Source organism: Pagrus major, chromosome 7 (genome assembly GCF_040436345.1).
Source record: "Pagrus major chromosome 7, Pma_NU_1.0".
NCBI classification, from domain to species: domain Eukaryota; kingdom Metazoa; phylum Chordata; class Actinopteri; order Spariformes; family Sparidae; genus Pagrus; species Pagrus major.
Window position 1 is genome coordinate 6,184,590 of NC_133221.1, and position 26,914 is coordinate 6,211,503.

The 26,914-nt window shown below is 43.4% G+C and overlaps 3 protein-coding genes and 2 non-coding genes across 8 annotated transcripts in view; 4 read left to right on the forward strand and 1 right to left on the reverse strand.

Moving 5' to 3' along the window:
• On the forward strand, positions 1-13,500 carry klhl21 (kelch-like family member 21). 2 transcript variants are annotated; one of them, XM_073469618.1, is made up of 5 exons: positions 1-153; positions 6,662-7,746; positions 9,019-9,424; positions 10,337-10,409; positions 10,717-13,500. In XM_073469618.1, exons 2-5 carry the CDS (start codon positions 6,720-6,722, stop codon positions 11,050-11,052), a joined length of 1,842 nt encoding a protein of 613 aa, XP_073325719.1. In that variant the 5' UTR covers positions 1-153; positions 6,662-6,719; the 3' UTR covers positions 11,053-13,500. The 2 variants fall into 2 exon arrangements, with proteins under 2 accessions (XP_073325719.1, XP_073325720.1); XM_073469619.1 differs by having other exon boundaries at positions 66-137.
• On the reverse strand, positions 13,312-22,608 carry zbtb48 (zinc finger and BTB domain containing 48). The gene is made up of 11 exons (XM_073469620.1): positions 22,454-22,608; positions 20,182-20,888; positions 19,761-20,077; positions 19,584-19,689; positions 19,405-19,497; positions 19,229-19,315; positions 18,989-19,143; positions 18,745-18,881; positions 17,735-17,899; positions 17,566-17,654; positions 13,312-15,327 (listed from the first exon to the last, which is right to left on the reverse strand). Exons 1-11 carry the CDS (start codon positions 22,464-22,466, stop codon positions 14,926-14,928), a joined length of 2,271 nt encoding a protein of 756 aa, XP_073325721.1. The 5' UTR covers positions 22,467-22,608; the 3' UTR covers positions 13,312-14,925.
• trnar-ccu (transfer RNA arginine (anticodon CCU)) lies at positions 15,862-15,934 on the forward strand. Its single transcript has one exon. It is a non-coding gene; the product is annotated as a tRNA-Arg (tRNA).
• Positions 17,274-17,346, forward strand: trnar-ccu (transfer RNA arginine (anticodon CCU)). Its single transcript has one exon. It is a non-coding gene; the product is annotated as a tRNA-Arg (tRNA).
• The window catches only part of nol9 (nucleolar protein 9), a 6,467-nt gene continuing 2,062 nt past the window's right edge, over positions 22,510-26,914 (forward strand). Inside the window, exons 1-10 of one of the 3 annotated variants that reach the window (XM_073469617.1) lie at positions 22,510-22,567; positions 23,491-24,015; positions 24,112-24,322; positions 24,425-24,555; positions 24,668-24,803; positions 25,465-25,561; positions 25,674-25,771; positions 26,166-26,333; positions 26,428-26,680; positions 26,779-26,893. In XM_073469617.1, coding sequence (XP_073325718.1) covers positions 23,554-24,015; positions 24,112-24,322; positions 24,425-24,555; positions 24,668-24,803; positions 25,465-25,561; positions 25,674-25,771; positions 26,166-26,333; positions 26,428-26,680; positions 26,779-26,893 — 1,671 coding nt within the window. In that variant the 5' untranslated portion in view covers positions 22,510-22,567; positions 23,491-23,553. Of the gene's footprint in view, positions 22,568-22,600; positions 23,162-23,490; positions 24,016-24,111; positions 24,323-24,424; positions 24,556-24,667; positions 24,804-25,464; positions 25,562-25,673; positions 25,772-26,165; positions 26,334-26,427; positions 26,681-26,778; positions 26,894-26,914 lie in introns of those variants that run through there. The other 2 variants (XM_073469615.1, XM_073469616.1) reach the window with 2 other exon arrangements.

The window sequence follows — 26,914 nt, forward strand, 5'->3', positions numbered from 1 at the left end:
ACCTGAAGGCGTCGTCTGTTACAGTGCGGGGTGTCATGGCGCAGAGGAGGCCGAAGAGATCCGCGGCGTCAAACTTTCACTCCGGCTCGATTTCTACCGTCTTAACGCCTCGTACTCAGTAAAATCTTCAACATCAGGTGAAGACAAGTGCTGGTAAGTTGTCTAAAAAGTGAGTTGGCGTGTTTATGAAGGTGTTTTTCTTTTCCTCGAAGCGGAGGACAGACGAACGGTTATGTTAGCAGCGTTACGTTACGAGAAAAAACAGAAAAATAACCTGACGAGCTTCGTAGAAACATGACATTACTTTATACTTTTTATACGGTCTGTCGTTAACATTATGGAAATAACCCCTTTACATCACTTTGAGAATGAAGTCGTCATGTTGTCGAAAGTTGATTAAGCTAGCTAGACAGAAGTTGCTAAACAGTTTTCACCTCGTCGTGTTGTTGTGTCATTAGCATAATAAGTGTGCCTCAGGTTGTAGACACACTTCATCTCTGTGTGTGGCTTTGGGGCCTAGCTGTGTATTTTGAGTATGATAGCACTGTTTACTACATTTGAATATTATCATCATCATTTTTTTCCTCCCCAAGGCAGTTTCAGACTGAGGCCTCACTGTGCTCAGCATGTCTGGGCTGCATGATGCAAATGTTTATAATCATTTCCAACTGTAAGCCCTTGTTACAGGAGCAGGAGGAGCTCACTGCCTGGTGTTTGAGATGGTGGTGAGGTCTGAGACATGACGTGAAATAAGCCAATTCTGCCCTGAATTTTATAAACAGGACTAATCAGTAATAAGCTGTTTTACACTTCTCAAAATGAGTCAGAGATATTGGCATTATTTTGTGTTTTGGTCCCCAAAAACAATGTGACTAGGTCTGCACGATATGGTCAAAAAGTGATATTGCGATATAATTGATGATTATGGATGATTTAAATTCTACATCACAATTCTCATTGTCATTGAAAAACCAGTAAAATCACGATGATGTGGCATTTCTCCCGGTCTCTGCCAAACAAAAATGTTTTATTACATCCGGAGAACAAGTTTGTAGGACCAGAGCATCTCTGCAAAACTAAAAAAATGTCATAACTTTCGTAACTATAACTGTGAATTAAATGTTGTGGGGTAAAAGAGTACGTTTATATCTTAAACTAAGTAAAGGGTTGAGATTTTTACACCATGATAACTACCTTAGAAAACATCACTTTCACATATAGCACAATTATAATTATTAGTTACAGTTACTACTGACCCACAAAGGAATGAAAACAGAAGGTTTTTTCGGGGTTGAACAAACTCTTTTTTATAATTTTACAAAATATTATGTCCTGACCGACCTGAAACTCGATATAAACTTGAAATATCTATATTTTTTATAATGCTATTATAGAAGAATTCGGTACTGTAGGTAAGCCAATGTACACAGTACAATAACCATCAATTTTCATACTGCTCTATACTTTGAAAACCCTAAAATAAAGTACTTGTTTATACTCAACGCTTGGCTGGACATGTGCTGACTGAGACCCTGCTTGATAATGGGTTGTTGATTTTAAAGTAAAGTGATTTGAAACCAATATTGAAGTAGCCCTCTTGCTCTGTGTGTTCATCAACAACAACAAAAGTGCAAGGTTCAGATGAGACACTGCTCTATCACCATACAAGTGATGCATCCATTCTCACACCGTCTCCTTATCTGAGAGCTGCTGCTGCTAGTGGCCTCGTGCTGGCCCTCCTCTGTGGGGAATGAGAGGAGTGTGGCGTGGTTGCCTTTTTATGGCCAGGCCAGGCTCAGCTGTGGAGAACCAGGGGTTTATGTCACTCCGCTCTGATGGTTGCCTCGGCCCCGGCAGCCTGTAGCGACAGCACAGAGAGCAGCTGTCTTTGTGTGGCTGTTAGAGTACCAGGTGCTGTTCTGGACCACATCATTCTGAGTACTGTCTTTTTCCCAGAATGGGTCAAGGTGTTGATGATTTCATGTCTGTGTTGCTGCAGAAAAAGCCTTCCAGGTTATATGCAGCTTTTAATGTGTTCATTACTCTGATATTCAAAGTAGACAACGCTTAATATTTGCCTACTAAAACACTAAATATGAACAGCCAAGCTTCAGCACGGTAATTCTGCAGATAGTAGAGCTATTGTTCTGTAATGCTGACTGTTACTGAGATGGAAAAAAAATGCAAAACAGTGTTGAAGCCTTTATGAAAATTGTCTTTGGAAGTAATTGCAAGCTCACACCAGCAAGGGGCAATGCTAGCAGTCAAACCAAGAGACAGGGACCAGACTGTAAGCAGCTACATGTAAGCTGATCCTGTTTTTGATTTACCCTGTTTACATGCAGAGAAAGGCTCGACTTGGACTCTTGGAAGCCACATAATTGTATGAAGCGGTGGCACAATGTCATGTCTTGCAGTGGATAAATGAGCCCAACTTTATTTTCTTTGCAAGATGATGATGATCCTTTTATGTATTTCTATTATGTTTTTGTTGTCTTGAGTCTTCTGCCTTTGAATTTCTTACCTTTTTACTCTATGAATGTGTGTCTTGATCTGTCGGTTTGTCGGCCCACCACTTGGTCCAGATTCAGTTATCTCAGCAACAAGTTGATGGATTGATGTGACATTTTGTAAAGACATTCATGGTCCCCCAAAGGAGGAATCTGACTTTTATGTTCCCCTGATTTTTCCTCTATAGCCACCATCAGGTTGATGTTTGTGGATTTAGTAAAATATCTCAACTAAGCTTGCCACAGTAGTCGGTGTTGCCATATGATTTTTGGGCATACGCCGATTACATTACTTGCCCACCATCCCTGCTGTCATTTTGATTGTTTTTTTTTTATCAACAATTAGTGGGACAACAGGCGCTACAATCATAAACTGAAAGTGTCTGCTATGTGCAGCAGAGTCGCGGCATGAGTAAGAAGAGTTGGTTACCTCACTGAGAAGTTGGAGGTGCGCAGCTGTTCATCAAACATCTAACTGAGCTACTTCTTGTCCATTACTCCCACAGAAAACTACTACCTGTAATATTTCAAACTAATCTGCGGTCTGATGGCCCCAATCTGAACAACTATTAGATAGATTCATATAAAATTTAGTTAATAAATTCATATAATTCTTACTTAATCCTCAATTTTTATATCCAGCACCATAATCAGGTCAAAATATACTTTGCCCTTGGTGATAGGTCACCTGGTTGGGCCTGTGTACTAAGACCTACTGAGTCCTCAGCAGTGGCCCAGGATCAGTTCCAGCCTGTTGCCCTTTGCTGCATGTCTTCTCCCGTTTCCTGTCACTCAGTTGTACTTTGTGTTTGCTTGTAATTGGCAAAAGCTAGCATGCTAACGTGTAAAACTAAGAAGATAACAATGGTAAACATTGTCATGAGCATGGTAGCATGCTGACTGTACTCTATTACAGTCTCACAGAGCTGCTGGCATGTCTGACTGTTGTTGTTGGATGTTTTAAATCTGATTCACTTGCTTCATTTAGTCAAAGCCTTACAAATAAAGTAAAAGAAGACTGTCTATTTCCAGTAATTCTGATTGATTCACTAGTATCACGGTTCCCAAAATAGGCCGTCTCTACAACCTTTTTAAGGAATAGTACATAACGTTCGCCACCAATCCTCTAGAGTTTTTGCCAGGACATTTCTAAAGTACTGTGACTAACAGCATTGTACCTCTCTGAGTGTTTTTGTCCTGGATGTAACTGCAGGTCATGAGTTCAGCTCCAGGGGGCAGACAGGCTAATGCTGTTTTGGTATGTGATGAAAGGGGGCATAGGGTCCCTTTCACCTATATCGCCATCCTGTGTAGGTGATATACTGGCTGTTACACAGGTCTCTCTGTGCTCCTCACTCATAGCAGTGACATTGTTTCCACTCACCACTGTTTCCCTCCCTCTCACCTACTCTCGTTCCTTCGAGAGTATAAATTTCTGTCGGCTATTCTGGGAGCTGGTTGGTAAACACACTGATTAAAAGTTGCCCAATACAATAGTCATAGTTAGCGTATTGATCCACCCTCTATTTAAAGATTTTGATACATTTTCCTCTTCTTATAATGTGTACTAAAAGATAAAACGGTGAAAGAACAGATGTGACAGTAAAATGTCTCCGCTGAGCATTTTCAGTCGACTGAGCGAAAGGAAAGCTCGTCACATCTATGTAAGGAAATGTCATTATCGCGTCTAAAGCGAGGACTTCCAGAGAAGTTACGAAGATGTGGGGTTTTTTTAAGTGCAGGTCTGGGTTGTAAAGTCCTGTCTGCCCTTCAGAAGAGCAGTTTGATCCCTCACAGACTATGTGCACCGCTGCATTGTTGAACCCTTGTGTGGAATGTGCATGTGAAAGCCTTTTGGCCAGAGGACCAGGGGCTTTATTACAACCTTTAAACAAATCTCTGAAAGAAGATACCTGTGTATTTTGAGAAGGAATGATCATCTCCAAATATTGACACGAATCCTCAATAGGCCTTCCAGTGTTTCCCACAGGTTCTGAATGTACTGTGGTGGTGGTGGTGGTGGGTGGCACGGTATGTGACGGGCAGGTCCAGTAATAAACTAGTCAAACAAAGGTTGATTAATAACTGTATTTATTGGAGATGTAGCACACAGCTCCTAGCAGTGCTGGTACTGGAGGACAGGTCAATTAGTAAAATAATAATCAGAATCATCACAATCAGAAGATACTCAAACAGGAGGCAGAAAAGGCTTTTGGCTGGTCGAGCGTGCGCCCAAAGTACCAAGCCTGTAGTCCAGTGGCATGTCGACAGAAAGTCCAAAAACACAGTTTAGAAATAATGAATCTCGTAGCCAACTGTAAGTGTAGGCTGTATATCTAAGTATAAAGCAAGGAATCTCTGAGAACCGTTCATACAATCTACTTCACACTTGGCAGGTTTGTTGCTGAGGACCCAAGGAAGTGCAGTGTTGACTTTGGTGCAATTGGACAATACTCTTTGAATAAACCGTGAACACCGCTGTTTGCTGCAGCCCCCTGGCTTCATTGCTCTGCAGACAGAAGCTGGGCTCCCGCACGATCCCTCTCAAGTACTGTTGGGGAAGCAGACGTAAACAAAATGGAAAGTAGTGTGCGTGGTGTAACATCTTGCTGTAGCAACGCTTGGCAGTGAGAAAAAAACAAAAGCAGAAGGTTAAATGAGTCTGGATGAGCGGGGAGACACGGTCAGCACAGGTTTTCTGCTCCTCAGCGAAAACAGGAGGTGAGATTTTAAGTTTCTGTCAACAGTAGTATGCTAGCACTGGGGAGCCTCTCTCTTTGGTTGCTGTGGTCCAGCTTGGATATTAAAAATGGCACTACACTAGTATCATTAATATGAACACGTTCATAATGAGTGTTTTTGACAGTCGAGCTGCTCCTGTTCCTGTTTGTCTGCTGTGATCAGAGCGGCGCTGTGGTTCTGTGGAAACTCATCGCAGAATATTATGACAGGACTCTGTTTTGGTCTGATGGTGGTCAGGAGGCCCGGGCTCAGCTGGTTACCCTCTCAAAGACCACTCACTTAAGCTGACTGACCACAGAGTCATACCAGTGGGGGGGGTTTATACTCTCCCCACAGCGTCAGCCCACGGTATGTTAGGTGTTCTCTCTAAATCCCCCCCCCCACCCCTGCCTGGAAATGGACACTGCTGGTGTATTTATAGCCCCTGAGCACAAGCGAGCTCTCTTTCTTAAACGCGAGTGAGGAGCTGGTCATATTCAGAAGAGTCGCGCTGAGCGTCGCTGTCGTATATTCTAGACTGTTGTCTGCTGTCACTTTGCTTGTGAAACGCACTTGGAGGGGCTCGTCAGGTAGGGGAAAGAACAGATTGGGTGTTTTTAACCAAAATGTATTGATTTATTTCAGTGAATGACCTGTTTCATGTTTGGTTGTATCATTTCCAAAATTACAACCACTTAACTCAAAGAAATGAATCGAGTGTTTGCTTTTAGATACTTTCATCTGACACTGACATTGTAGGAATTGAACTTCATTCATGTCTTTCATGTTTGAACTCATTTAAGGACCTTTTAACTGTGAAACTTTCTTGTATGTTGAGAGTCATCATAGCATTTCTCATTTCTTTCATCATGATTGACCACTGTTTATGGATTCAGTTTGACAGTTATAAAGCTGCCAGGATTAGTCAGTTAATTGATTTGTCAATTATTATTCATTATTATTATTAATCTATTCACCATTTAATCCATATCAAGCAAAACTTCCCCAGTTCTATCTGCTATTTGAGCATTTGCTGTTGAATGATTGTAAACTGGTTATTTGGGGGGTTTTGGCAGTTGCTCAGTCATAAAAAGCAATTTTTTCTTAAAGGTTGCATTAAAGTAAAGTGATGTAATTTTCTGAACTTAACAGACTGTTGTACCAACTATCATTATATCCACATTACTGCTACATTAATATTATTAATAGTACTTATGGTCATCCCTACTATATTATTGCAATAGCGATATCAGGGGAAATATGAAACAACTATTGTGATATTTGATTTTGTCTTAGCCCAAGAATATTGCAACATAAGTTGAAGGCCATATGGCCCAGCTCTACTTCGTACATATTACATAACATATAAATGTATGTAACATGTGTTGGTCTGGATTTTGATGTATGTTTCTGTTGTGTATCTGTTCTAGATAAAAACAGGATTCTGAGCACAACCAACAGAAACTGAGACACCCAGAGAGAGGAGAGATGGAAAAGCCAGTCCTGCAGACACAACCGTCCACCCTGCCTTTCTTCGACACGGCCCACGCCTTCAACCTGCTGCGGGGGATCCATGAACTCCGTGCTGAACGGAAGTTTTTCGATGTGACTCTTTGTGCCGAGGGCCGCGAGTTCCACTGTCACCGCACAGTGTTGGCCGCTGCCAGCACCTACTTCAGGGCTATGTTCGCTGGAACGTTGAGGGAGAGTGCTATGGACCGAGTGGTTCTTCACGAGGTGTCAGCTGAGCTTTTAGGCCTTCTGGTGGACTTCTGCTACACTGGACGGGTCACGGTCACTCAGGACAACGTGGACGTCCTGCTGAAGACGGCCGATCTGTTTCAGTTCCCCTCCGTCAAAGAGGCCTGTTGTGCCTTTCTGGAGCAGCGGCTGGATGTTTCCAACTGCTTAGAGATCCAGGACTTTGCAGAGGCCTACGCTTGCAGAGAGCTAGCGTCCAGTGCTCGCCGCTTTGTCCTAAAAAACATAATGGAGCTGGCTAAAGGGACGGACTTTGAGCGGTTGCCGTGGAAGCGCTTGCTTGAGTTTGTGTCAGACGATGAGCTTTCTGTGGACAAGGAGGAGACAGTTTATCAGATTGCAGTGCGCTGGGTTAAGGCTGACCTCCAGCGGAGACTTCACTACTGGCCCGAGCTCCTCCAGCAGGTCCGACTGCCTTTCGTCAGGAGGTTCTTTCTGTTGGCTCGCGTGGAGAGCGACCCACTCGTCTACCTTTCACCCACCTGTCTCCGCATGGTGAACGAAGCTCGCAGCTTCCAGTCCTGTGAGTACGACCGCCATGACAGGCCCTGCCACCGCATGCGGCCGCGGCCATCCACGGGACTGGCAGAAATCTTGGTGGTGGTCGGAGGTTGCGACCAGGACTGTGATGAGCTGGTCACAGTGGACTGTTACAACCCTCAGACCGGACAGTGGCGCTACCTGGCTGAGTTCCCTGACCACCTTGGAGGAGGTTACAGCATCGCTGCCCTTGGAAACGATATGTATGTCTCAGGTAGGTTATTTTAACAGATATTTTGCATCAGATTTCATTATTGTGAATGGAAATTTGCGTTCAGTGTAGACAACTGAAATGAAGGACTGAGGATAATCCTAAAATCCCCAAATTAATGTTGTTCACAAGTGTCCCACTTACTGTCAGACAAGTCACAGACGTTGTGCAGTGGTTACCATTGCTGTGTATACTAGATTCACTGTGGTGTGAAAGCTTGAGTCGGTAGATTTCCATTCCCGTTCCTTCATCTTATGAAATGGCCGTCTGACTGTGCTTATAAATAAACTGCAGCTCTTTGGCTAGTGGCTCTATGTGTGAACAAGGCAAAGTGAGGCAGGACATGGTGTGCTGCCAGGACAGCAGTGGTGCTATCATCACCATCGTCTTCCTCATCTTCACCACCCAGTGGACTCGCCTATCCTGGAGAGAGTGTGTTTCCCCTGAGAAATCATCCCAAAGCTTCACACAGAGCTTGTGTTCCCTGTAAGACTTTGGTGGTGGGCCATAAATGTAGCAGTGTTAGTTCACTCCCTCGACGACAGAAATAACAGCAGTATATGATTGCATAATGTTGACAGGCAGATTTTGTTTTTATAACCTCAGATACAGTTTCTGTGGAACAACATTTGAGATATGATTATTTATGTATTTGGTGCAAGGGATACTTAATTTGAATGAAAATGTAATTGAAACTTCAGAGTACATTGGGTTTTTTAAAGGCAACAGAGAAGATTGAAATATTAAATCTTTGCAGAGTCTGCAGATCCTATCAAGAGTCCTAAAGCTGTAAATTGTCAAATTTAGGCCACTATTTCCATCGTATGAAATGTCTTAAATTTTGAGATGAAGCCTCAACCCAGGAGAAATTGTATAGATAGTCAGGTGATACCACATGGTGATTAAATTTGGAGGACGATTACCTGACATTGTTTCTAAGTGGAGCTACATAAACATTTCTAATGTACTGCCTGCTACAGGATGCCAAAACAGATTTAAAGTTGGTTTATGATCCACAACGCACACACTGATTTTGCAGAAGCGCAGCACACTGTTGTTGTACTCATGTAGAGCCAGACATGTCATTGGCGGTGTTGACATTTTTTTGTTGTTGTTTTCCACACTGGATGCTGTTACCCAGAAGCCACTGGGTTAGTTGATAAGCCCCGCGCTACCAGACAGCCACGCCAAAGAAGGAAGTAATAATATGACTACTGAGGAGCATGTTCAACCCAACAATATTAACTGTTGAGACATCCTGTCTGCGTTCTCCAGGTGGCTCTGACGGCTCTCGCCTCTATGACGGCGTGTGGCGCTACAACTCCAGTGTGAACGAGTGGACGGAGGTGTCCCCCATGCTGAAGGCTCGCGAGTACCACAGCTCCTGTGTGCTGAAAGGTCAGCTGTACGTGGTGGCGTCCGACAGCACCGAACGCTACGATCACGCTCTGGACTGCTGGGAGGCCTTACCACCCATGCAGCACGCGATGGACAACTGCTCCACCACCACGTGCAGCGGACGCCTGTATGCTATAGGCTCTCTGACCGGGGAGGACACCATGACCATCCAGAGCTACGACACAGACACCAACCGCTGGTCCGTGGTCAGCTGCGGACAGCTGCCGCCATGGTCCTTCACACCCAAAACTGTGACCCTCAAAAGCCTCATCTACTTTGTCAGGTGAGTTACACATCCAAACCAGATCTTTATACTTTTATTTTTACTCTGAGCTCTGTTTGTTTGATAGCTTTCGTTACTTTTCAGATTAAGATTTTAGATTTTTTTAAAACTCTGATAAGAAAAGAAAATACAGCTCATTATGAAAGATGATACAGGTTGTTTATAGTGTTGGCGCAGACCCATAGGTTGAGACCCACTGGACTAAACTACATAAAACTTAATATAAAGATGTTAAAAGTAGCCACACCAACTAGGAGAAAAGTAAAATGCTGCTTATTTTACTTTTACTTAAATGCTTTAAGTACATTTACTTAAGAAGAATTGTCAATGTTTTACTGATATTTTTAGGTTATGATATTGTTACTTAAGGATCTGATTATTCCTCACCTGGCAAATACTCTAATTTTATTCAAATTCATCTGGATTATATCATCAATTAAATAGTTATTTTGTTGTTCGACCACATGAGTGCGTCAGTGTACCCACATTACCTTATGTTCTGCCCAAATTCCTTCTGTTAGAGATGACAAAATAAGACCACTAATAGAAAAACACTGAATTATTTTCAATGTACACATTATCCGAAACATGTTATAGAAGTGGCAGTCTGCAATGAAAAGGTTAGAGGGGAGTTAAATCCAATTTCTGTATTTCTTTTTGAAGCTTTTTTGTTGGTTTTTAGGTCTGTCACATCTTTCTACATAAATCTGTTACACTGAATGTTAATAAAATTGGTGATAAAAGCACTTACATGTACAATACTTGAATAATTTGGAAATTATTAGATAGATCAGAAAGAAACCTTTGCTCATGACACATCGGTGTTGCGATGGTCCATAAAGTTAGCTTGAAAACTTCTGAAGCAGTTACAGTTTTGGCAGCAGTTTGACTTCGGTGTGTTTCTATTCGTAGGGATGACTCAGCTGAGGTTGATGTTTATAATCCTCAGAAGAACGAGTGGGACAAGATTAGTCCGATGACCCAGGTTTGTATTTCACGTCTGACACTTGTCTGCATGCTTTATTAACGATCGTTTGTGATCTCTTATAGTCCTTGTTTAATCATTAAGGTATTTCCTGTTTTCGAAAATATAACACATCACCAGTTTTCCTCGTGCTTACATTGTGACGTGTGTGTCCATGTGTGTGGTTAAAATAAAGTATAAAGCATAATATATTTACACTCACTCACTTGTAATAAACCATCTGTGATATGTATTTGCTTATTTAAGCTTAATTTTTGGTTATGGATTACAATGTGATTTAAAAAATATATATATTTCTTTTATCCAGGTCCATGTTGGCGGCAGTGTGGCGGTCCTGGGCGGTAAATTATACGTCTCTGGTGGTTACGACAACACGTTTGAGCTGTCAGACGTGGTGGAAGCCTACGACCCGACCACCCGCTCGTGGTCTCTCGCTGGACGACTACCTCAGCCGACCTTCTGGCACGGCAGCGTCAGCATTTTCCGACAGTTCATGCCGCAGGTGTCCAGCGCGTTCGAACCTACTGACATCCCCGAGTCAAACGCCATTCACCTGCATCGGCACCAACGCCACCAAGCGCTCCACAACCTCAACAACAATATCAACCAGAACCAGAACCAGGATGTGAACCCAGCGCACTGAGTTCGGACATGTGACATTTTTCAGCCTGCTCGCCCTCATTTGTGCCATGAGTAGTTTACCTCATCACTATGCTGAAGTGTGAAGAAGTCGGAGCTCCTTCTTATCCACTTGACTACCACGCTGTCATACTGATAATCCTTCAAGTCTGTTGAACAGATGATTTACTAAATGGGCTGATGTTTGTTCAAGGTTGGAGAAGATAACCAAACCAAAGGGTTAGTTCACAGGGTCGGGTTAGGCTCGAACAGAACTAGTGTACGACCTCGCTGGAAACGTTGTGTTTTTAGTTGTTCAGAACGGCTACAACCAAAGGCAGAGTGAAAAGCGGGCCTTAAAATGGGGGTGGGGGGTGTGATATGATTCAAATACAGGGATAACAGTGTAAATCTTCAGACTGTGCCTCTTGTGTTGGACTGGGTTGTTCACATGAAACGTGAGAGAAGTAGTTGTGTGAAGAATGAAAAAGGAGAAGTTGAAACCGTGGCTCCTGTCCCACAGCTGACCAATCACAGCATGTCGTGGGTGTTAATGTCAGATTTTTAGATTTTGGAAAGTTACAGAAATTGTTACAGGCGTTTATAAAACGTTCAAGAAGCAAACTGGCAGCTTCATGCTTACAGGAATTTTCTCTCGTAAAGCCAACATACACTGTTTGACAGCATTTTTTCGATAAAGCGGCTTTGTGCCGTTTTCTGAAAAAAATGGTGCCGGTCCTCTTGTCCTGGAAGATTTCAGTGTCCTGGACAAATTCTAGTCAGACATTACCTGTGTTTACTGAGCTATGAACCAATCACCCAACTTGAAATACGATTCAAATTATGCTTAGAGGGAATGATTTTCACCAAAGATTATGGACTGAGAGATTAAAAGTACATCACACTACAGAAAGCTCATCACTGAGTAATTAAAACTCTGTTCTTTGCCTCATTTTACAAGCAGCTTATCGTTGTCCAGCTGAGGCAGGAGAACGGACAACACCCACTGTAACTACAGTGTGGTGGTGTTTTTCCCTCATTGGCCACAAAGGGCGGCAACAAGTTTATTTTACACTACCAAAAAAAAAGTGGGACAAAGGTGAGATTTATGCTTTATGTCTATTTCCAAACTGCTTGCTTTGGTTACAAGAAAACGACGGCAGTCCCCTGATCTTTTCTCTGTGAACCATCCAGGACTTATGGAAGAAACAGACCCGAATATGGTCAGGTGTTTCTGTGTGTGGACATCATTGTGTTGGCAGCGAGCTACAGTGTTTGTTGTAAAAACACACGACATGAAGGGAAACTTGCATATCATGTTAGCAGGTCTTGAGGTACTACCGCATATGTGAAAAAAGTTGTATAAAGCTTTTCTCTAAGAATGAGCCGCGCCAAATCTGATTCTGAGTCCAATCGATTTGCCTCAAGTGTTTGTCGAGTTGCATTCTGGGTTATGTAGTTTGGACAAGACAATCTCTGTTTCTGCTGCTTTGATTTTGATCCTTTTTTTAAAAAAAAAAATAAAAAGAAAGAAAAACTGTTCACCATGAATCTGACATTGTTATAGGAGCGCGATGCTAAAGAGTTCGAGTACTCTTTTATATCTTTTTATCAGTTTGAATCCCAAAGAAGGAGACCAATGTTTGGTCAGAAACGGCAATAACCGATTACATTCCAAAAAACGGACGGCAATCACAATCGATATCTAACACTAAACAGACATATTGCTGAATAGGATGGGTTGGGATATGTTGTACTCACAGGTGTGCTGAGTAATCCTCTGTCATCATAGTAGATCTTCAGGATGCATGCGATGTTAACCTGCTAGTGATAAATAACGCTGCGCAGCATCTCCCTGTGTCCCCTCCTAGACCTTTAAACTGGGCTTCATCAGCCTTTATAACCACCATTCAAATGTGCATGAAATATTTTCTTTAAAAAATTGTATTTATGGATGTTTTGTATGTTTATTTATGAATATATTTGTGCTGTGGTTGCTTAAGATGTCTCTACCTATTAGTTGTAAGAGCTCTTGGTAAATGTCACAACTGGAAGTGCAGAAGAATCTCAGTTTGTTTGTTCTCATGTAAAATGATTTTTTTTGCTTTAATGGTAATAGTATTTTGAGTGTTTTTACAGTGACGTTAATGCATCCTTTGTTTTCCTAGTTTTCATACGAGTTTGTGTTGTTGAATCAGTTTTGTAAATACAGTATATTCTTAACCTTACGTACTGTGTTCGTATAATGTTTACAGAGTGGTTACCCTGAAATGAAAACCGCAGGCAGGTCTGAGAGTTTTATTTTGCCGAGTCACATTTGATGAGCTGTTAGCAGGTTTGCTAAAATATTTCTTACAAACGATGGACAGTAGTTGTTGCTGAGAGTGAAAAGACAAGTGCGTTTAGTTTGTTATAAATAGCGAGAGGAAGCTAATGTGTTCACTTATATAAAGCTGAATATTTTAACACTAAATCATTAACCTGTGTAGCGTCTTATTTCCAAGTAAGAATGTTCTGATGTCTGTAAAGATGTGCATCTGTTCCAACATGTTTACTGAGGAGATGGTAAAACAAACAATTCATTTTGGTCTTAGACGTTAAAGGTGCCCCGCAGAGCAAAAACACATTGCGTTTATATTTAGGTCTAACAAATGCGTTGAATGCATTTCCCTCTGCAAAAAAAATATTTGTAAAGCCCATTTGAAATTATTTTTATCTATGTTTGCGTACTTCTTGCTACCCACACGTAAAAATATCGCTGCATTGTTCTACTAGTAGTCAAAGACACCACAGGGCACCTTTTAAACCAGGGTCTCTACATTGAAAAGAGTCGACATATACAGCATCTCCTGTAGTCAGAGTCTGAAAGCAAAAGTTTGACATTTTGGAAAAATATGCTAGTTTGCTTTGTGCTGAGAGATGAGAAGATTGATACCACTCTTGCATCTGTGTGGGCTTAGCTTAGCTTAGCATGACAACTGTGAGCAGGGAAACAGCTAGCCTGGCTCCGTCCAAACAAAGCAAAACCTGCCCACCAGCTTTAGTTAACTTCAGCTCTCTAATCAGCACATTATATCTTGTTTGTTTAATATGAACAAAACACAAAATGTAAAATTAGAGAGGTTATAGGGAAAAAGTCTAGGTAGCGGTCACTTCCATACAACAGCAGTTATTGTTATCATTTCCCTGTTTCTGGTGTTTGTGCTAAGCTAATAAAAGCTAACAGATCATGGAAAGGAGCAGCTAGAAGGTTTAATGAAAAGAGGAGGCACTTTCAAAATAATACTTGGCAGGTGATTGGACGAACCATCTGTCTACGACATAATAGTAGGAGAGCACTGAATCAAACTCTTACTAAAAGGCAGTCGGGAGAAAAGTAAAAACATCTTTTCCATCAAGAGAAGCTTGCAGTGCAGTTCACTTATCTCCTTTCATTTAAACATACTCTCCAGCTCTGATAACTGATCTAAAATCAAAAGCAGCTCCTGGCTGTATCCTTGTATTTGATGAACGGATGTGAGAGTGGTAACAATCCTCTCATCTAACTCCGAGCCGGAAAGATATTAACTGTATTTCCCTTCAGTAACAAAACCAAGACACCTTTAAGGGCTGCAGTAGGCACATCGATGAAAGGAGGCTTAATAAAACAAGCCGCAAACATTATTTCACATTCAAGCAGCCTTCACAAGCATGCAGCTCACTCACTGTATAAACTAATAAAGCATGACAAATCATCGCTGCTCCTCTCCTGCAATCAGAGACTCAACAGTAGCTCACTCGGATGCAGTTTCTTTGTCTCGGGCTCTGTGTCAGGCTGTGCCTCAGCATCTCTTACGTCACATTTAAGTTCTTATTCAGGAAGTGGTCTTCACAGTAACAGTCTCTGGTCTTTCAGTCTTCAGGTCTTACTCTCTGATATATTCTCAACCATTCCCTCCATGTCCATCGAGGACTCGTACGCCTCGGGGCCCAGCTGCGTTTGCTGCAGCACCTCTGGCACAGAGAAACTCTCCGCTGCCGCGACATGTCCCAGGTTCTGGTTGGACATCACCGCGTCACTCGACCCGATCACCACCCTCACTATGCAACTAGAGCCAGGTCCTGGGTTTGCGGATTCCTGGACGTCGTCTGCGAAGGAATCCGTTTCCTCTGCGATCAGCGAGGATTCGCCTGCGTCAGCTGCTTCGTTCTCACCGGGACTCCGGTCCACATCCTGCACGATCACGTTCCTCAGTTTTCTCTGCCGGGGGTTGTAGTTCTCGGTGCGTTTGTGGATCTGAATGTGTCGTCGTAAGTGTGCCTGGAGGAGAGCATGTAGAGAGAATTCAGCCTGAGTAGAGTTGAAGGATTAAAGATACATTATGCAACATTTCTGCATTCAAATGTCAAAAAACAACTAGATCTTTGTTCTATATTTTGAGTTGTGTGCTTTATTTATCTAAAATATATCCAACAATGTTCAAACCTCAAAGAAATCTACTTTATACAAGGTAACGGTGCGTTTCAATTGGTCGCCTGATAGTATAACATCTGGGGAAACACCAGATGATGCATCAGAGAGTGAGGGAGGAGGCCGGCGAATGTGACTCAACGGCATAAAACTTTAACACATTATTTTGTCTGTGAACCTAATTTCTGTCTGAGTCACATCTGATGGCATCGATGGTTTTATCTCTGGAAAGTGACTCAAAAAGCATTACGTGTCAATACCAGCGAACACTTTGAACACAGCGGCTTGGGGATTCACCTCACACAAAGGCATTCATCTCTGTCCACGTAACAGTGGCTCTAACACGGTTCTGATGATGAATACCACCAAAATCACACCGCAGCAGCCTCAGTGGCCTAATGGATAAGGCACTGGCCTCCTAAGCCAGGGATTGTGGGTTCGAGTCCCATCTGAGGTGCGTACATTAGCAGAGTGGCGCAGCGGAAGCGTGCTGGGCCCATAACCCAGAGGTCGATGGATCGAAACCATCCTCTGCTAAGTTTTATAGCCCAAACAATGACATGATTAAGCATCATGAGCTGCAATATATGTAGACAACAGAGACACACGGCTCTGACGTATCAAACCCTGTTAGAGTCACTGTTACATGGACAGAGATGAATGCCTTTGTGTGAGCTGAATGTGTACAGTGGCTGTTCATTGTGTCGAAATCCCCAAGCCACTGTGTTCAAAGTGTTCACTGGTATTGACACGTAATGCTTTTTGAGTCACTTTCCAGAGATGAAACCATCAATGCCATGTCAGATTTTAGAGACCAGGATGACAACAGATTTTGTCATATTAAGTTAATATTTGTGAATCATGATAATCCTGAATATCCTCACATGAATGACTTAGAAAAGCTGTCTGGCTCATTGACGTACAGTCCTGTATTGGTTTCCTGACCAAATATAAGGTTAAAAGGTGCACGAGTGTAGTTTTGAGAAAGATATTTTAATCAGAAGAGAAAGATCTTTATTGGCTAAACAAACAAACTCTTTGTTTTCATGACTGAATAAACTGAATAAACAAACAACACAATTTCATACTGTTTTGCTTTGTTTATATGTGGCGGACCCTGCCACCTTTCTAGCTTCAAACAGTGTTCTGACCTTATTTTCCTCTGAGAAAACCTTGTTTATTCAGTTACGGAAAAAATAAATATTTATGAGTTTGTATTATTACCTCATTAATATTGTAAATTTTTAAATTCCGAGTTTGAATTTCTTCTCCAAAACTACATAGTGCTCCTTTAAAGCGATTCCATTTTGGTTTTTATATCAAAGCTTTAAGAATATTTTGATGATTATCAGGATAATATCATGAATCTCGATTATGTTGGAGGATAATTGTGACTTTTCACAGCGTCCCACATCTTAGAAACCTATTTTTTAAACTGATTAACGGATTAAGTCATTTTTTAAACAGAAAATGCCCCCAAAATTCACTGGTTGTAGCTTCTCAAATGCAAATATTTGCTGTTTTTCTTGGTATTTGGTGATAGTTAACTGGATATATTTGGGTTCGGGACTGTTTGTCAGACAAACCAAGACATCTGTAGACAACATCTGGAGTTTCGGGAAACAGTTAAGGTCATTTTTCATTTTTTTCCTGACGTTTTACAGACGAGACTATCAGCTTGGGGATTTAGACACAATGAACAGGCACTGAACACATTCAGCTTGCACAAAGGCATTCATCCCTGTCCATAGAAGAGTGACTGGCATGATGAATACCACCATAATAACACTGCAGCAGCCTCAGTGGCCTAATGGATAAGGCACTGGCCTCCTAAGCCAGGGATTGTGGGTTCGAGTCCCATCTGAGGTGCGTACATTAGCAGAGTGGCGCAGCGGAAGCGTGCTGGGCCCATAACCCAGAGGTCGATGGATCGAAACCATCCTCTGCTAAGTTTTATAGCCCAAACACTCTGACCATTTATCGAGACAACAATGTAGCAAGATCACCGGGGCCTTGTGGGTAATGTAGGTGTAATGCTAAATCAGATTAACTGATGGTGTGAATGATATCTGGTGCAGGTGAGCGTACCTGTCGAGTGAACTTGTAGCCGCAGTCCACACACTCAAACTTCCTCATGCCCTTGTGGCGACGCAGATGAACACGAAGCTGCTCCCTCGCTGATGAAGAAGAAACACATCAGTGAGTCCTTCGTGACGTGTTGACTGATAGTGAAAGTAAACATCACGGTATATCTCACCCTTGAAGGTTTTGCCACATATGTGACAGCAGTGAGGACGGCCCTCCTCGTGCTTGCTGGCCTTGTGGCGGACGAGGGCGCCTTTCTCCGTGAAGCGCTGCTCGCAAACATCACAGCTGAAAGGACGCTCGCCGGTGTGTGTCCGGTTGTGTTTATCTAGACTGGCTGGTGTCAAAAAGATAGTGATTAATACGATAATCAACATGGAGGCAAAATGGATTACATGCCGTCTGATTTCTGGCTTCCTGTAATGCAAATGACACGTCTGGGCTCTCTGAACCTGCCAAAGTAAGCAGCAGATGTCTGTTTCCTGAGTGATCACAATATCCCCAGACTCCCTTAACAAACTGCACAATTCTGAGAGGTGTTTCTTCAGGACAAACTTAACAAACTTAAAAAAAAGTCTGATGGTAAATTCAAACTCTCATTCAGGCCTTCTTGTAAATTCGGCATTAAACGCAACACATTAAGTTGTTTCTTTCATTGTAAAAAGTGTCAGTTCGTCACAGCATCGCTGTACCAGCCTGTGTAAAGTGTGTCTAGTCTCCCAACATTAAGCAGCTGTTTGAACACACTGTTTCAACTGATTTCACCATAAACACTAAATTTATAAAAGAAGATTTCGAAGGTAAACATGTCAAATATTACCAAAAACTTAAACGGTAACCAATATAATGTACTTCTGTCTCACCTGTGGAGAAAACCCCCAAACTCCCTTAAAAAAACGCTCAGTTTTATGTGTTGTTGAGTGAAGAGAAACTTTATGAACTTTGTGAAATGTTTTCTACGACAAATTCTGAACTATTTGAGTCTTCTTGTTAATTCGGCAAAAGTTACAGATGAAGATATTTATTTCTTTGTGTTAAAAACATTGTGCCTGTTTGTCCCAGTGACGTACATGTTTATTTGCATACATGTTTGTTAATGGCGGGTGTGAACTGACGGGTCACTCAGGACGGAGGGACAGCCTGGTCGTTGTGTTCACAGTGATGCAGACCGAGGAGGATTACCTTGTGTCCTGAAGGTTTTGCCGCAGAGGTGACACTGGTACGGCCTCTCACCGCTGTGTATGCGCAGGTGCATGTTCAGGTTGTTCTTCTGGGAGAACGCGTGGCCACATAAGTTACAAACGAAAGGGCGCTCGTTCCTGTAGAGCAGAAGGAAGGAAAGGCTCAAACAATGTGCACTGATGCCACCGCAGACTTTATTCCCAGGTCTCTCTGGTCTCTCTGGTCTCTCTGGTCTCTCCGGTACCTGTGAATGGCTTTGATGTGCATCTGCAGGCCGTTTCGACTCGACGCTCGGTGGCCGCACTCCTCACACACGAACGGCTTCTCTCCTCGATGTTTGGCTGCTTCGTGCACACGCAGCTCAGTCCGAGTTAAGAAGGTTTTGGGGCACTGGGGACACTAAAAAGTAAAAAATATATATATATTTTAACATAATCAAGATCACAGGCTTCTATCTGTCGTGGAAACAGCCAGGAACACTTACTGCGTGTGGCTTTGGATAGCCGTGCACCTTCATCATGTGGTTCGTCAGGTTTTTCTTGTGCATGAACTGTTCAGGACATGTTGTACACTGAAAAAGGATATTTTTAACAACTAATTATAGATGTGACATGATAACAATTAATGATACGTTCTGCGCTCATTGGCTGCGGGCTGCACCTTGTGGGGCATGTCTCCTGTGTGGGAGACGACGTGCAGACGCAGCTCCTCTTTTCCGCCAAACGTTGCGGAGCACGTCGCGCAGGTGTGCGTCTGCGATTCAAGCAAACGCTGATGTTTAACTTTCTAGGATCTCATTAGCGACACGAACTGGTCTGATTGCGTGTTTTCTTACTCACCTGCACTCTGGCACAGTCTCTGATCTCGTGTATCAACAGATTCTCCTTCCTGAAGTACCTCTTTCCACATTTGAGGCAGCCGAAGGGCCTCTCGCCTGTATGTCGCCTGTGGAAGAAAAGACGCATTAGTGGCCGTTCCCTTCACTTTTCAGAGGGAAACGCACTGGAGACGTGTACCTGTTGTGGACTTTGAGGTAGTATTTGCTCTTGAAGGATTTGTCACAGACGGGACACTGCACAGAGTCCCTCTTGGAGTCTTCTCCCACGGCCTCGCCGTTCTCGTTCTTGTCCGTTTTGGTCTGGGCCTTGCGTTTCCGTGCCGTCGACGTGGACGGAGACAAGGAACTGGGCTCGGAGACGGGCACGTACTCCTCGTCTGTGTCTTCAGCGATGCCCTCGAAATCCCCCACATCTTCTTCTTCTTCTTCTTCTTCTGCTTCCTCAATAGGCTGGCGAACACCGTTGTCATTTACATCAGTCTGAGTCTCAGTTACCTGCAAAAAATAAGCACAAGACATGCGCGATTATTACTTTTTTCATGATTTGCGCGTCCCCAGTCACTGTAAGGCTTCTCCCTACATGTGCTCGTGTATTCTACCTCAGTTTCACCAGTGGGCTGATCTTGGTTTTGGCTCTCATCACCACTTTCTCTCTCTGTGGGAGCAGCTGAAGGTCTCTTGCTGGACTTTTCAGGGGCTGTAAAGTCATTAGAGGGACTCTCGTCAGTCACCAGTCTCCTCGGGCCCTTCACGACGCGACCGGAGCGGGTGGTGGTGGAAGTTGCCGTGGCGGTACCCGAGCTGGACTCTGGATCTTTAGTGCCCGTGAGCGAGCTCTCTTCGTTGACCGAACCGGGAGGGTTGGCATCTGATGTCGACTTTCTAGGTCGGCCTCTCTTGCGCTTGAAAGGAGCGGGATCCTCTGAGGTTTCCTTGAACTGCTGACAGAGCGCGAGTGCTTCTGGCACACACAGGCTGGCAGCTGCGTGCTGCACCTTCTCCAGGTTGTCCGCATCCAGCTTCAGCTCTCCGGTGTAGACGAAGTTCAGGAGCAGCTCCAGGCCGTCGTTGGGACACTGCTGCAGGCAGAACTCCATGCACGGCGCAGCGGGCATGGTGGGCTGCTGGAAGAGCTCGCTGAAGCAGGCGAGGATGTTGCGATGGGCCAGGTAGACCACCCCACCTCCCACGTTCAAGACCGCATCGCAGAACCTCCCTACCGCCCTCTGCTGGTTCAGGGAGGACAGGACACGCTGTGCATGGCCGCTCTCTGCTGCAGGCATCCCTCCAGCTTCACTGTGGACTGCTGCTGAGGAGACACGGACAGACATGATGCTGCATGCAAATAAAGCGACACTTAGTCCAGAAGCATTTGCATCACCATTACATGTTTTATCTGCCCGTCACTTCAGAGATGTTCAGATTACCGTCACATATATGGAAATAACATGTAAAAAAAGTCAATTGATAAAGATCAGATTAGCTGCAGATTCATTTTCTGTGGATCCACTGATGGTTTCAACTCCACTAGAGTCCTGTCCTCCATTTAGCTTTGTGTGTGCTGCATGTGTGTCATTCTAGATTCATCAATGAGTCGATCAGCAGGAGGAAAATATCAGAAACTCATTTTTTCTAATTGTTTTACTTGTTGTTCAGTCTGTGCTTCTTTTTTTTTAAATTCAAAAATGCTGGTTTTACCTTCTCAAATGTTTGGATTTGCTGCTTTTTTGTCTTTTGTGATAGAGAACTGAACATGTTGGGTTTTGGACTGTGCATTTACCTTCAGCTTAGTTTTTTTTACTGCTTGTGTGTTTGATTTCAGTGCCGTCTTAATGTGTAGTTTTAATTGTTTTTTTTCTCATTTTAATTCTCTATTATCCTCAGTGTTTACAGTGTACAGCACCTTGTAGCTCTGGTTTTGAGCTGCTGCTTTATGAATAAAGTTTATTATCATTATCACGATTAAAATGGTTGGATAAAACAAGCGATTTGAGGGACGCCACAGTGAACTTTTAAGATAGATAGATAGATAACTTTATTAATCCCAGAGGGGAAATTAGGTTATCATAGCAGCGGGTACATTCAAGTACACATACAATCAAAATACAAGGGCAAATATAGAAACACTAAGAAACAATAAAGTACTATTACAATATAAGGATTTAAGGAGAGTTCGATGACCTTTTAACCATTTTCTGACATTGTAAGGTCATTAAGATTGATCACAAAAAGGGAAAATTAATTAGTGACAATAATCATTACTTGTAGACCACACACACACACACACACACACACACACTAAATCGACTTCAAAATGCAATCTCATTATCCCAATTTGCAATTTCTGCATCTCAATGTGCAACAGTGTAAATATTTCTATACAATTATGTTTGTATATGTTATTTACTTATATTGTTATGAATGTTTTCCTTATTTATTATTATAATACTGCTGTTTTTGGCACTAAGAAAGGATCATCTCATCTCATCTCGCAACACTACACGTGCACACGTATCTGTCCACAAACACCAGGCCAATAAACCTGACTTTTAACTACATGCAGCCCGTTTTAAATCTGACCAACTCTGCCAGTGCAAAACATTACAAACAGGCTGTGACTTCTCTGCGAGCTTCGCGTCACTAACATCAGCGCCACCTCTTGCAAACAAAGCTAAGCGAAGTGTCGGTGCACAGTAAACACGTCGATTAAAAAACAGGCCAAAGTCTCGACGCTTTCTGCTAAAAAGCTGCCTTCCCTCGTCTCGACGCCGCTTCCTTTAAACAATCGCAAACCCCCGGCTACCTGCGCACCTCGACGCTTATCTCCTAGCACACATTTTAAGACGCTCCCTTAGCACGTTAGGTACGAACCCGACAGCTGCATCCGGAGCCTCCTCACATCTGGAGAGTCGATGAAAACTGAGCGGTGGTTTTGTTTTTTTCGTTTTTTAACTCGCGTTTGTCGTGCAGCTTCATCAGCTCCAGGTGAGCTGTGAGGTTAAGATAGTTTTTTTTTTTTTGTTGTTGCATGCAGCAGCTTCTTTTTTTTCGTTTCTTGTAGGCCCCTAAAAAAAAACGCACAAGGAACCGGAAGTGACGCTGTTTACGCGACGCGACTCCGGGATAGTTTATTGTTGTGCGTTGTTGAACGTCAACACGCACAACGCTTAAAACAACACCCCTACGAACAAAACTATAATTTCCTACTATAATGCTTTAAGCTGCTTTTTTATTCCCGTGTGAATATAGAAATAAAGCGTACACGTTTGCTTAATAACGTCGTCGTAATTCATAAAAAACTCCGGGTGAGATCATAGTCGACCATCGAGAAGCGGCGTCTTGTTTGTGCCTCACACATGTAACTAAGCTAGTATGCTAGCTGTGTTGTAGTAGCAGCTGGCAAGCTTCCTGGATTCACCTGTGCTGATTATAAATGCTAACCATCTAGTAAAATCATTAAGGGTCACCCCGACAGCTCTGCGTTGTTTTCTCAGCAGCGGGGGGTAAGTTTTCCACACCTGAGTGCGACAACATTAGCTAGCAGTTAGCTGTTAGCTTTGACAAGTGACGTTAGCCGTGGTAAGTTCACGCCGAGTTTAAACATTCACGCTGCTTTGTTGTCTTGTCAGCTGGTTCCTCTTTTTATTTAGTGTGTACTTGTTTAGTAATACTCAGCCTCACGTATTGAGACATTTACACATACAAAATATACTCTATATGTTAGCTAGCTCGTGGTTAGCCTAGCTTTGAATTGCTGTCGCGTTTACATGCAAATTAAGCTAGCTGTAGCTAATATGTTGTGGAAATAAATATTGTTATCAGTGAATGTTAATTTGTTGACATTCTTTCAACTTCTTGGTGACACCTGTCCTCTCAGATGCTAATTGTCTTTGCATGTGTCTTTGCAGGCTCCCCCCTTTTGTTTTTCATCAGCACCCACATGAATAATTACTGATCACACACACACAATCATGAAGAACAAACCCAAACAGGCTAAGGGTAAATCTCAGAAGTGGGCGGATGTGAGGGGCAAACGGTCCAGGCCTCCCATCAACTCCTCGGAGCTCAACTCCAGTCCTGTCATGGCCCAGATGGTGAAGGAGCACCAAGCCTCTGTGAAGAAGAAACCCAGCGTGAAGAGACTGAAGAATAAAGCAAAAGCAATCTCTAACCCCAAGAAAAACCCTCCTCAGGCTGGAGTAAAGAAATCTCACATGCAGGCTAATGGGAGTGCTGCGTTTACGATGGACAATGAGTCAAATGACTCTCAGGACTGGAAGGAGTACTCCCAGTCCTCCCATGGGAACGGCGTGGACGCCTCAGGTGACGTGGAGGATGTAAAACCGGGTAGACTGGAGGGAGAGTCTCTCCATTACTGTGCAGCGAGAGATGATCGACGAAACCACGCGGTGCTTGTCATGCAGAAGGATCAGGTACGCTTTTAAGATATTTTGGTGCAGGTCTGGCGACATTTAAGACGTATATCTACCTGATTTCTGTGACTGAGCTTTTACACGACTCTCCTGCAGACCCTGTGTTTCCGTGGGAAGTGCTTTTTGACGTGTCTGTACGGTCGGGTAGAAGTGATGGGGTTCACCATCGAAGAAGGCCAGGAGTCGTATCCACTCTTCTCCCCGGCCTCACACTGTCCGCTGACCATCAGAGCACTGGAAAGCCCCGTTCGCTCCAGAGACGGCAGACACGAGGCTTCAATCATCCTACAGAAGTATCTGCCAGCAGGTAAACGCACAAGCAACTCGCCTGCAATGTTATAAGAGAGTGACGTAACAATTCTCGTGTTATTTTATGGACTGTATTTTTTTACGAATGTGCATTTTGCAGCATCGCGGAAGAACCTGCTAAAAAGGATCATATTAAACTCAGCCATCATCCTCCTGGAGCCCATGGAGACGCCTCTGACACGTTTTCTGGGAAGTTTCACTGATCTCAGTGAATTATTCAGCCCCCCGATGGTAGGTCGACTGATATTTCTACATTAAGCTCAATATTCACCTCATCACAAGAAGTTAAACTACACCGAAGGTCAGTCTAACAGAAGGTTTTCCTCCCTGTTTTGTTTCGTAGAGTGAACTCATGTCAGCTGTTCTCGACACTCCACTCAACGGGTTGGGTATGATCCCCCTGGTCAGATCTATCGAGGGGCTGAACATCTCGCAGAGCTACAGAGATGCTCTCAACACAGTGGTCAGCGCCTGCAGAGGTGAGCTCTTCTCACACGTACACTTCGTTAAGTAAATGTGATGCAGCATATGTGTGTTTCCTGCCTCACATTAACATACATGGCAGCCAGTTGAGTAACTAATATTCTGAAATGATAAAATTAACTGGGTCCACATAGTTTAAGGGTTAAGACAAAGACCATGTTCGTTAACGAGTCCAAAAGGAAACCTTTGTTAAATCACTTTTATATCTCATCACTCTTCTCGCTCCCTAATAAAGGCATAAAATGGCCCCCGAAAAATTAAATTGATGAAAAACTCTTATTGGAAGATTCAGCACAGGGGACACTCGCAGCAGAAGTCATCAGATTGTCATTAATTAACACCCAAGAGGCGAAATAATGAAAAAAGTCCATCATTGATGCAGAGAGAACAATAAAAACCCTCTTTTTCATTCATGTCATTCAACTTTTTCACCTCGTCATTGTTCTCAAGCGTTGAAACAACTTATTTTCGTGCACCAGATCACAAAACGTGTGTGAGCTTTGTGGCTGCTTCTGTGAGTCCTGTCACATCTCAATAAATCCACACAAACATTTAAGTGACGATTAAGACAGCAGTGGTTATGTCTTCCACGTGTGGATGTACAAACACTCACATCTGGTGGGAAATGACTTGACAGATGTCTTGTTTCATTCGCAGGGGACATGGATGGTTGTGCAGTTATCTTCGTATGTGGCACCAGGAACGTGGGCAAGTCGACGTTTGTCCGTGTCCTCATCAACACCTTATTAAACCAGTGAGTTCTCATCTGTACATCAAACAGATTCTCTTTAATGTCTTCATATTTATGAGCTCGGTTTATCTTTGTATATGTATTTATGATTAAATGTGTGTGTTTGTGTCTGTAGCACAACAAGTGTGGATTATTTGGAAGGTGACCTCGGACAGACGGAGTTCACTCCTGCTGGTTGTCTGTCTTTGTCGACTGTCAGAGAACCACTTCTGGGTACGTTTCTAACCTCAGAGCCTCGTCCACATCTTATTATTAAAACCTTTTTAATACAATTTTGCTTAGTAATAGGAACATTTGGGGAGTTATGTTTATTCCCTTTCTTGCCAAGAAAAATGGGAAAACGGCAGCCTCTCCTGTTCAGTCAGAACAAAATCAGCCCGTGAGCTCCGAGCTTACTAATTAAAATGTTATGTTTGTTAAAATCCAAGAAAAAAGAAGGAAACATAAAGATTTTACTTTTAACAGGGTTCGTTCCAGACTTTTTCTTAGCTATAGCATTTCTCAAAATGTTGAACTATTCCTTTAATATTGATCTGAGCCATGTTCTACATTTCTCTTCTGTGTGTGTAAAATGGGATCAGTAGACTTATGTTGACTTATGTTTCAGGTCCTCCTTTCACACATCAGTGCCCACCAGAGCACATGATCTACTACGGTCAGTCCACATGCGAATCGGACATGGACCGCTACCTGGAATCCCTGAAGTCCTTGTGGCGCAGACGCTCCCAGAGCAGAGAGACTCCTGTCATCATCAACACCATGGGCTGGGTCAAAGGTCACCTCATGCTTACCCTCTGACAGCGGTGCAACTTTAAACGTACTAATTGTAAACAGCGTCTGAACGTGTGCGTGTCTCCGGCCGTCCGCAGGGTTTGGATTCCAGCTGCTGGTGGACATGATCCGCTTCTTCCCGGTCTCGCATGTCGTCCAGCTCGGTCACAGCGGCATCATGCAGTGTCCTCCTCTCACTCCGGAGTTTCTGAGGACGGCGCAGGGCTTCCAGACGCACCCGCCCGCCCAGACGGCTCTGGACGAGTTCACGGAGAGCCACGTTCCCCCCAGAAGTTACACTCACCTCATCGTACAGTCGGAGTTTCAAGGAGTGGCGCGCCAAGGAACATCGTGAGTACAGTGTATGAAACTATCAGGCTGCGTTGGCATTAACGGCGAAACACTTTCCTTTTTTACGTAATCTTCCGTGGGTGCGTTGCCATTTGCAGGAAACACCAGCGCAGTAACGAGCACAGAGAGCTGTCACTGCTGTCCTACCTGAGTCAGCTGCAGTCTCCTGACCCTGGACCAGTTAGACCTCTACACAGCCTCACCCCATATCAGGTACATGATAATCAGGATCCA